Raw genomic sequence first — 11,675 nt, forward strand, 5'->3', positions numbered from 1 at the left:
GCCTGTCTGACCATGGATCATCATGACAACTGACTGTAAACATTTATGCAGCCAAACCCCGTCTAGATTCAGATTCCTCTCTCTATTCAACCACACTATCGGCTCGCAATGCTCTTGCTGCTATGTGTGTGTGTGTGTGCATTTGTGTGTACTGCTACTGAATGATGTATGTATTCGGGGATGACAGGTCAGTGGATTTGACAGCACAGTGTTACGTGTGTTACAGATGAATGGCAGCCTGACCACAGACGTGTGTTAAGTATGGAGACTACATGTGGCTCTGATTTATGGCATTTCAAATGGACCACTGTCTCTCTATCACAGCTTCTCTCTCTCACCCACACACACACGTTTTCTACTTTAAACTATCTACCAATCTTTCTACCACTCACTCCCATCATTTTATTTTGTCCACTTCTTTATCTGCTCTCCTCTTCATCTCTTGTTGTCTTCACATGTCTGCAGTGGCCTCTTGGCTTATACTTTGGTCGTCTCTGGTAGTCCGTGCTATGATGACCACAGTAGGTGTCTGCCTCGCTGTTTCTCTAGTATTCATTGAATTACAAGGCTTCTCGCTCTACCCCCCCCCTTCTCCCCCGCTCCATTTCTCTTGCTCTCTGACTCACCTACATCATGTTCTGTTCCCATCTCTATCTGTCCCTAGTGCGGTATGGGGGTGGAAGAGAGTGGGAGTGGGAAAGGAAGACAGAGAAGGAAAGAGACATAATGGACAGCCAGAGGGAGGGAAAGAGAGAGGGACCAATGAGAGAAACAGAAAGAGACATCATGGACAGCCAGAGGGAGGGAAAGAGAGAGGGACCAATGGGAGAAACAGAAAGAGACATTGGGAGAAGAGAAAGTGTGTAGGAGAAGGACTGGGAAGAGGAGAGAGAGAGGGACCAATGAGAGAAACAGAAAAAGACATAATGGACAGCAAGAGGGAGGGAAAGAGAGAGGGACCAATGAGAGAAACAGAAAGAGACATTGGGAGAAGAGAAAGTATGTAGGAGAAGGACTGGGAAGGGGATAGGAGAGGAGAGAGAGAGGGACCAATGAGAGAAACAGAAAGAGACATTGGGAGAAGAGAAAGTGTGTAGGAGAAGGACTGGGAAGGGGATAGGAGAGGAGAGAGAGAGGGACCAATGAGAGAAACAGAAAGACATTGGGAGAAGAGAAAGTGTGTAGGAGAAGGACTGGGAAGAGGAGAGAGAGAGGGACCAATGAGAGAAACAGAAAGAGACATTGGGAAAAGAGAAAGTGTGCAGGACAAGGACTGGGAAGTAATTGGTAGAGGAGAGAGAAGAGAGAGACAGAGAGATTGTGTAGGAGAAGGACTGGGGAGAGGATAGGAGAGGAGAGAGAGAGACTGGGAGAAGAGAGATTGTGTAGGAGAAGGACTTGGAAGAAGAGAATGACTGGGAAGAGGATAGGAGAGGAGAGAGAGAGATTGGGAGAGCATATATTGTGTAGGAGAAGGACTGGAGAGAGGAGAGAGAGAGAGAAGAGAAGGAATTCCCCAGCTATCCCCCCATACACACACCTGTGTTCTACATCTCAGTAAAGCATAACAGAGCAGCTAACAGTACTGGTATGCCTGGTTACCACACTGGGGAGGCCTGCTCAAACCATCAACATCACACACACACAGTCAATACATGCATGTCTCAAACAGGTAATGAAGTGTAGTACAGACTAACCACATACAGCGTCTGACTACGGTGACTTCAATGCATTCCTTCCTCATTCATTCCTGAGGATCAGCAGGAGGAGACAGACGTGGCCTGAACAGATAGCAGTATGGTGTTGTACTGGACTGGTACATGGCCTGAACAGACAGCAGTGTTGTGTTGTGCTGGACTGGTACATGGCCTGAACAGACAGCAGTGTTGTGTTGTGCTGGACTGGTACATGGCCTGAACAGACAGCAGTGTTGTGTTGTGCTGGACTGGTACATGGCCTGAACAGACAGCAGTGTTGTGTTGTGCTGGACTGGTACATGGCCTGAACAGACAGCAGTGTTGTGTTGTGCTGGACTGGTACATGGCCTGAACAGACAGCAGTGTTGTGTTGTGCTGGACTGGTACATGGCCTGAACAGACAGCAGTGTTGTGTTGTTCTGGACTGGTACATGGCCTGAAAAGACAGCAGTGTTGTGTTGTGCTGGACTGGTACATGGCCTGAACAGACAGCAGTGTTGTGTTGTGCTGGACTGGTACATGGTCTCACTCAGATCATGTTTGACATCATACAGGGATCCTATACAGAACAGGTAAACCAGGTTTATAAATAACACTGAGTGTACAAAACATTAGGAACACCTTCCTAATATTGAGTTGCCCCCCCCTTTTCCCTCAGAACAGCCTCAATTCATCGGGACAAGGTGTCGAAAGTGTTCCACAGGGATGCTGGCCATGTTGACTCCAATGCTTCCCACAGTTGTGTCAAATTGGCTCGATGTCCTTTGGGTGGTGGAACATTCTTGATACACACAGGAAACTGTTGAGTGTGAAAAACCCAGCATCATTGCAGTTCTTGACACTCAAACCGGTGTGCCTGGCACCTACCACCATACCCTGTTCAAAGGCACTTAAATCTTTTGTCTTGCCCACTCACCCTCTGAATGGCACACATACACAATCCATGTCTCAATTGTCTCAAGGCCTAAAAATCATTTTTTAACCTGCCTCCCCTTCATCTGCACTGATTGAAGTGGATTTAACAGGTGAAATCAATAAGGGATCATAACTTTCACCTGGATTCACCTGGTCAGTCTATCATGGAAAGAGCTGGTGTTCTTAATGTTTTGTACACTCAGTGTATGGATTCATAGATCCAAAAAGCTACTTCTAAACACCCCACCTTTAAGTAAGATGTCTACTGCCTAGTTATTACAGTGTTATACACTGTGGACATACTTCTGAACAGTCCAGGATCATCATGGAGCTCAACATGCTCTACTAGAGTGGGATGGAGAAATCTTACAGGGTCTAGCTTTACTGTATCATGCCTTGCAATAGATTACCGTGATTCTGCCCTGTCTAATAATACCATATCTTCATTCCTTTCATGGCCACTCACTGCACAGTAACGTAGCAATTTACTCCCTGCTTATCGACTGTGTCAACACTCCTTCCTGGTGAAACTATAATAGTATTTTCTCTCCTCTCCTGCCGTCTAACAGGAGTCAGTGAGTGAGGTGTGTTATGGTACAGGTAACATGCAGGGGTTGGGAGAGATGGATATTACTGATAGAATTTAGGTCTAACCCTCCCACTGGCACCAGTGTAGCAATTCAGGGGAGGGGGTGGGGTTTGATCCAGCAACCAGCAGGAAAGAAGATAGCCCTACACATTGAGGAAGTTATGTAAGTTAATTACCATACTGTACAGTTAAACCTCGCAGGAGGGCAAAAAAGGCCAGACTGCAGAATCCCACTTCTGCCACCAATGTAGTGATTAAGGTGGCAGTCAAAATGGGGTTTGAACCAGTAACCCTGTGGTTAGAGGTGAAAGTGGAAAACCTCTTGTGCCATAAAGGTCTAGACCCCATGGCAGTGGCTGGGCATTATCTCTCACATGATGTAGGCCTACAGGGAGGCTATATGTAGCTTTCTAAATATCCCTGCCTCAGACTTTGTACCTTAGAGAATAATGCCTGCAGTTGTTTAGGTGAATCACTTAAACTTCAAGTTCTTTGAGCTTTGAAACCTGGAGAAAAGCCACATTGTGTATAAATATAACACATTATTCATTATTCTTGGTTGTTTGAAGATAAGGAGTGAGTCCACTGAGGGAGCTCCAGTAGGTAACCTGATTACCATATAATGAAGACAGCAGAGGTGTATTTAGAGGGCAAGTTGGTTAGGATGATATCTATGAGGGTGCCCGTGTGCCACCTTAATCACTACATTGGTGGCAGAAGTGGGATTCTGCAGTGATATGGTGATATGCATTATCAATGAACCTACCAGGTACCTCCCCAAAGCCTTAAACACAGGCACCCTCATAGATATCATCCTAACCAACTTGCCCTCTAAATACATCTCTGCTGTCTTCAACCAAGATCTCAGCGATCACTGCCTCATTGCCTGCATCCGTAATGGGTCAGCGGTCAAACAACCTCCACTCATCACTGTAAAACGCTCCCTGAAACACTTCAGCGAGCAGGCCTTTCTAATCGACCTGGCCGGGGTATCCTGGAAGGATATTGATCTCATCCCGTCAGTAGAGGATGCCTGGATATTTTTTTAAAATGCCTTCCTAACCATCTTAAATAAACATGCCCCATTCAAGAAATTTAGAACCAGGAACAGATATAGCCCTTGGTTCTCCCCAGACCTGACTGCCCTTAACCAACACAAAAACATCCTATGGCGTTCTGCATTAGCATCGAACAGCCCCCGTGATATGCAGCTGTTCAGGGAAGCTAGAAACCATTATACACAGGCAGTTAGAAAAGCCAAGGCTAGCTTTTTCAAGCAGAAATTTGCTTCCTGCAACACTAACTCAAAAAAGTTCTGGGACACTGTAAAGTCCATGGAGAATAAGAACACCTCCTCCCAGCTGCCCACTGCACTGAAGATAGGAAACACTGTCACCACTGATAAATCCACCATAATTGAGAATTTCAATAAGCATTTTTCTACGGCTGGCCATGCTTTCCACCTGGCTACTCCTACCCCGGTCAACAGCACTGCACCCCCAACAGCAACTCGCCCAAGCCTTCCCCATTTCTCCTTCTCCCAAATCCGTTCAGCTGATGTTCTGAAAGAGCTGCAAAATCTGGACCCCTACAAATCAGCCGGGCTAGACAATCTGGACCCTTTCTTTCTAAAATTATCTGCCGAAATTGTTGCCACCCCTATTACTAGCCTGTTCAACCTCTCTTTCGTGTCGTCTGAGATTCCCAAAGATTGGAAAGCAGCTGCGGTCATCCCCCTCTTCAAAGGGGGGGACACTCTTGACCCAAACTGCTACAGACCTATATCTATCCTACCATGCCTTTCTAAGGTCTTCGAAAGCCAAGTCAACAAACAGATTACTGACCATTTCGAATCTCACCATACCTTCTCTGCAATGCAATCTGGTTTCAGAGCTGGTCATCGGTGCACCTCAGCCACGCTCAAGGTCCTAAACGATATCTTAACCACCATCGATAAGAAACATTACTGTGCAGCCGTATTCATTGATCTGGCCAAGGCTTTCGACTCTGTCAATCACAACATCCTCATCGGCAGACTCGACAGCCTTGGTTTCTCAAATGATTGCCTCGCCTGGTTCACCAACTACTTCTCTGATAGAGTTCAGTGTGTCAAATCAGAGGGTCTGCTGTCCGGACCTCTGGCAGTCTCTATGGGGGTGCCACAGGGTTCAATTCTTGGACCGACTCTCTTCTCTGTATACATCAATGAGGTCGCTCTTGCTGCTGGTGAGTCTCTGATCCACCTCTACGCAGACGACACCATTCTGTGTAACTCTGTGTCGTTGTATCTGTCGAACTGCTTTGCTTTATCTTGGCCAGGTCGCAATTGTAAATGAGAACTTGTTCTCAACTTGCCTACCTGGTTAAATGAAGGTGAAATAAAATAAATACAAATCATACAATTGGACAGGGGAGTAGCAGCAGGGGGGAACCAGGGAAACAGCTGTATGCCTACACAGTAAATAGCTGGGCCAAGTCTCAGCATAGAGAATGACCCTGCACACTGTAGTGGTTATAGAGGTCTTTCAACTGGTTTACAGGATCTGTGTTTATGTTCTAGGACCTATGATGTACTGTAGGTGCATTAGCTGGCTGTGCCATAAAGTTCCAGAGACTTCTCTGCAGAGGTTGTCGGTCCTACAATGCCATTGGGATAACGAATTCACTGATGAATCTCGAACTAGAAAATGCCTAATTTTCATGAACATGTATAGGCTACTTAAACTTTCAAAATGCTGTCATTGAAGTGACTTTGTAAAGGGTCATGGTCGGGGTCAAGGATTTAAAGGTATTCGTGAGAAGAAAAACAGCTCTAGAAAGGTTGAGATGATAGACAACGTGACAACTCACACTGGTTCCAAACGTACCTTTGAGGAGAACTATGAACTTGAGGAGTAGCAGGTATTTGTGCAGCTCCATGTTGTAAAGGATGGAAGGGCTTCGTGTTCTCTCTCTTTCTGTTCCGGACTTGGTCTTTAATTTCCCTAGAGTTGGTTTAAATTCAGTGCTCCGGCACGAGTCTTTCAACTCGATGTGTTCCCCATGGATCCGTGAAAACCGTAAAAACACAGTTCCACTGGTATAGCTTGGGCGCGTTGTAATGTAACCGTGTTGTGTTGCTTCCGACAACCCTGCTTCATATATTATTCAGGGAAAAACAGACTACTTAGTTATTGTCTGTTGCTGTAACCACTATCAGGTTTAACGATATGTTGACAGCTTTTTAATGAATTAAACAGAGGTTGTTCTAGGTTTATTTTATTTTTGACAAACAGTAGCCTAAACTATCTAAATATTTTGGGGCTGGAATATGTGCCATAAATTATTACTTTAACCTGTGCGCAACTAACACCTCAAACGTCTAAACAACTAGTCAAAAACAACTCAACAACTGATTCAAGCTCAAAACCAACACCTGTCCCGAAGAAAAGTCAAATTTACTGTCGTTAAACCTTCACTAAAGCGTAACAGATTCTCAAATGCATGTTTAATTGCTTCCAATAAAGAAAAACCCATAGGCCTAACTATCAGTCAGATAGTCTACTTTTCTATTGCTGAATGTTCCTCCTGGCTCGACGCTCCAAAAATTCTGAAAAAAGTACCCATATTCATCTTTCAACCAAACAGTTGGGTTTTCTTGACAACTTTTCTGTTTCAATTTTCACACTTCTGGTTGGTTATATCCATCTTTTTCGTCGTTTTCCCTCATTTATAGCGATTGTATCCCTCTCTGAATAGTGGAGTTTTACTCCAAAGCAACAATCAATAGCGCTTTTATTCCAGCGCGAGGAGACCTTCCTTCCCTCGCGCGTCCCTCAACTCGATTTCTCTCTCAGCGCGCGCCTGGTTCGCATTTTGAAAACCCCAAACGACTTTCTCTCTCTCTTTCTCTCAATTCATTTTTTTTCTCTCTCTCTCAATTATATATCTGTCTCTTTCTTTCTCTCAATTTAATTTAAGGGCTTTATTGGTATGGGAAACATATGTTTACATTGCCAAAACAAGTGAAATAGATAATAAACAAAAGTGAAATAAACAATAAAAAAATCAACAGTAAACATTACACTCACAGAAGTTCCAAAATAATAAAAACGTTTCAAATGTCATATTGTGTCTATATACAGTGTTGAATCAGTCTATATACAGTGTTGAATCAGTACTGGAGACCACTTTAAAGTGGTCTCCACTTTAAAGCTCTCTGAGGCCACCTAGTGGTCTCTGGTCACCTGGTTGAGAGTTGTGGATGTAGTTCACTCAAGATCCACAGGATTGCGCCGGTGCGTCATTAATTCAGTCTTCCAAATGCTGTGGGTCAGCTAGCCAATTCGTTAGACTATTGAGATACACTCTAGGTTTGACACACCTGTTCACACTTAAAAGTGCTTTACTCAGATATCAAATTCCTTGATCCTCATGGTTTGTGAAATTCAATTTTTCGTTTATGGAATTGTATTCCGTTACAGCTACGGACAAAGACATGAAGGCCTCTGCAGGTGGAACTGTTGGATACATAGGCAGAGCCCCTTTAATACGACAGTACAACTGTTGGATACATAGGCAGAGCCCCTTTAATACGACAGTACAACTGTTGGATACATAGGCAGAGCCCCTTTAATACGACAGTACAACTGTTGGATACATAGGCAGAGCCCCTTTAATACGACAGTACAACTGTTGGATACATAGGCAGAGCCCCTTTAATACGACAGTACAACTGTTGGATACATAGGCAGAGCCCCTTTAATACGACAGTACAACTGTTGGATACATAGGCAGAGCCCCTTTAATACGACAGTACAACTGTTGGATACATAGGCAGAGCCCCTTTAATACGACAGTACAACTGTTGGATGCATAGGCAGAGCCCCTTTAATACGACAGTACAACTGTTGGATACATAGGCAGAGCCCCTTTAATACGACAGTACAACTGTTGGATACATAGGCAGAGCCCCTTTAATACGACAGTACAACTGTTGCACTAGTGGATGTCGCTGTTCTCTAATAGCGTTCCTAATTCTGGGACTAGAGTGAATGTTGAGCCCTCACACTGGTCTAAGGCCAGATTAGCATTTTCCCCTTATAGCTAAAGATAGGATTTGGTGAGGGTAAGCTGATCCTACATCTGTGACTAAGGGCAACTTCTACTGTTGTTTGTGTCTTCTGTGGTGTGGTTGGTGGTAACCAAGCATCTTTGTTTTTTCTCATAAATCAACTCTGTAAACCAAGTGGTTCCTACAGTAGTAGAAGCTGCCCAGGTCTAGGATCAGTTTATCCTCCCCAAATCCTAACTCTACCATATGGCAGATCACAAATCTGTGTTTAGTGCAATTTCATCCTACTGTAGTTATTAGGTAGATCAACTTCATCCTACTGTAGTTGTTGGTGGATCAACTTCATCCTACTGTAGTTGTTAGGTAGATAAACATCATTCTACTCTAGTTGTTAGGTAGATCACCTTCATCCTACTGTAGTTGCTAGGTAGATCAACTTCAACTTACTCTAGTTGTTAGGTAGATCAACTTCATCCTACTGTAGTTGTTAGGTAGATCAACTTCATCCTACTCTAGTTGTTAGGTAGATAAACATCATTCTACTGTAGTTGTTAAGTAGATCAACTTCATCCTACTGTAGTTGCTAGGTAGATCAACTTCAACTTACTCTAGTTGTTAGGTAGATCAAATTCAAACTACTGTTGTTGTCAGGTAGATCAACTTGATCCTACTCTAGTTTTTAGGAAGATCAACGTCATCCTACTCTTGTTGTTAGATAGATCAACTTCATCCTACTCTAGTGGTTAGGTAGATTAACTTCATCCTACTGTAGTTGTTAGGTAGATCAATTTCATCCTACTCTAGTTGTTAGGTAAATCAACTTCATCCTACTCTAGTTGTGAGGTATATCAAATTCAAACTACTGTAGTTATAGCTCCCTTCAGTAACCACGAGCACAACCGTTCCTTGATTTTAACTGGCGGCTTTATTCTGTAGTTTTAGTCAGAATTATCACCTTCCGTGAGAACTATAAAGTAAATGAAAAATACAGTTAAGCACACTCTTACAACCTTATCTTACGAGTGACTTATTAGCTTGGTGTAACTCTGAAGTGCTTACATACATAACAGTTTAACCGGCGTTATAACGGGTTCAGATTAAACACATGAATAAAGGAAAAAATACCTCATTGGCTGCTTATTACAGAAGGGAGGAAATCAAACTTCACACTTATTATTCCTGGCATGAATTCACACTTCATCCTAACATACACTCTTCAACCTTTATGAACTACACCCGATGACATGAAAACTTAGCTAACGCAGCACAGGATTGCCTTCCCTCCAAAAGTGTGTTGCTACAATAAGGATCCCCGTTACAACAGTATTAGCTACGTAGTTCCGCTTTTATTATAATTTCCCCCGCACAGCGGACACGTAAACAATTCAATCAAAAGACATCGACATAACCTGTAAGTCTAACTGTCAGTTACACTCCCACCAATCACCAGTGATTTCTGTGAAAGGGGTCTGCAGGTTTCTTGATCGGCTTCCAGGAGGGTGACTGTCTTATGGATGGGCCTCTCCAGATAGGTGGGTTTGGTGATGCGTTTACCTCTCTCATCTAGGGTTGAGTCGCTGATCAGTAACTTAAATCTTCTCACCCGGCCATCCTGTCCCGGGTACACTTCTGTAACCTTTGCCAATTTCCACTGGTTGCGTGGTGCAGTATCATCTTGCAAAATGACAATGTCATTAATCCTTGCGTTTCTTCTGTCTTTACTCCATTTCTGTCTGTGTTGGAGGTTTAGGAGGTACTCTTTCTTCCACCTTGTCCAGAATTCATTGGCTAAGAATTGTACTCTGCGCCATCTCTTGCGGAGATAAAGATCTTCCTTGATGAACTGTCCAGGTGGCGGTAAGATAACTGTGGACTTCATAGTTAAGATGTGATTTGGCGTGAGAGGTTCTGGCAATGAATGAACGCAGGGAATTGATAAAAGCGTCGGTGGTTAAGTCGTCAAGCATTTCAATGTGAACTGCTCGGGAGCCCATGCAAGTGAGTAGGAGCCCATAACGCTTTAACTCTCTTCTTCCGTCCTTGGCATAGAAAGGTCCAAAGCAGTCCATCCCGCAGTATGTGAAGGGAGGCGCGGTCTCCATGCGTTCCTTCAGAAGATCTGCCATCCTTTGCCCTTCTGTACATCTTCTGAATTTCCTGCATTTCACACATTTGTAGATGTGAGAGGAAACTGCATTGCTGCATCCTAGGATCCATATACCGTTGGATCGCAGCTCATTGATCGTCATTCCACGTCCTTGGTGTCGTACTCTTTCATGATAGTGCTTGACGAGCAGCACTGACAAGTGGCTATCTCTTGGCAGGATTGCAGGATGCTTCACATGGGAATGAAGAGTTGCATGAGCCAAACGACCTCCCACCCTGAGGATACCTTGCTCATCCAGAAATGGACTCAATTTATGCAACTTGCTTGCTTTATCTTTGGTCTTGATGTCTTTCTGGTGCCTAAGGTTGTGTATCTCATGGGAGAAGGCTGCTTCTTGAACCATCTTTATAATGGTGAGCTCTGCCTCTCTCCTTTCTTCTATGCTTGTAGCTTCACTGGACCTCAATTTTAAGCCTATGGCTTCCTTGACACGTCGTTTGAGCCTGGCAATAGCTTTTACCACTCTTGCCCAGTCTGAGAACTTATGAAGGGGGTCTAGTAATGATCTTTCTTCCTTTGCTTGGGTATCATGGACCAGGGATTTCAGCTCTGGATCATTGTCTGAGAACTCTTCCCCCTTGACTTGTCCTTTGGGAAGTTCTTCATGCCAAAGAAAGTCTGGACCTGTGAACCAGTTGGAAGCCATGAGCTGTTCTGATGTGAGACCTCTGGAAGCATGATCCGCAGGATTCTCTTCAGAGGTCACATATCTCCATTGTCCGGGATCTGTGCTTTGCTTAATGTGTTGAATACGGTTAGCTACAAAGACGTGGAATCTTCTGGCTTCATTGTTAATGTAGCCAAGAACTACCTTCGAGTCTGTCCAGAAGTATTCCTGTAGACCTTGTATCTCTAGCTCCTTTTTGAGCATGTCACTTCTTCGAACAGCAACCACCGCTGCTGAAAGTTCCAGTCGTGGTATGGTCGTAACCTTGGAGGGGGCGACTCTCGACTTCCCCATAACCCCTTCTCCTGCGGTGCTGATTGTTCTGAGGTATGAGCACTCTCCATAACCTGAGGTACTAGCGTCGGAGAAGTGATGGAGCTCATAACTCTGCACCTCCTTGAAACTTGATGGCAAGTAGCTTCGTTGAATCCTTACTTCAGACAAGTTTTGTAGACCTTGGAGCCAGAATTCCCACTGGGAATGTAGGTCATCTGGAAGGGGGTCATCCCAGTCCATTTTGTCATGACACATCCGCTGCAAGATCTGCTTCCCCACCAGGACAAAGGGTGCCACAAACCCAAGCGGAT

General features: G+C 44.3%; 1 protein-coding gene across 1 annotated transcript in view; it reads right to left on the reverse strand.

Moving 5' to 3' along the window:
* The window catches only part of LOC109878090 (integrin alpha-10), a 46,139-nt gene extending 39,133 nt beyond the window's left edge, over positions 1-7,006 (reverse strand). Inside the window, exon 1 of the mRNA XM_031837634.1 lies at positions 6,069-7,006. Within this exon, the coding sequence (XP_031693494.1) occupies positions 6,069-6,120 (52 nt within the window). The 5' untranslated portion in view covers positions 6,121-7,006. The remainder of the gene's footprint in view (positions 1-6,068) is intronic.
* Positions 7,007-11,675: the final 4,669 nt, after the last annotated feature.

This window comes from Oncorhynchus kisutch, linkage group LG2 (assembly GCF_002021735.2).
Source record: "Oncorhynchus kisutch isolate 150728-3 linkage group LG2, Okis_V2, whole genome shotgun sequence".
NCBI classification, from domain to species: Eukaryota; Metazoa; Chordata; class Actinopteri; order Salmoniformes; family Salmonidae; genus Oncorhynchus; species Oncorhynchus kisutch.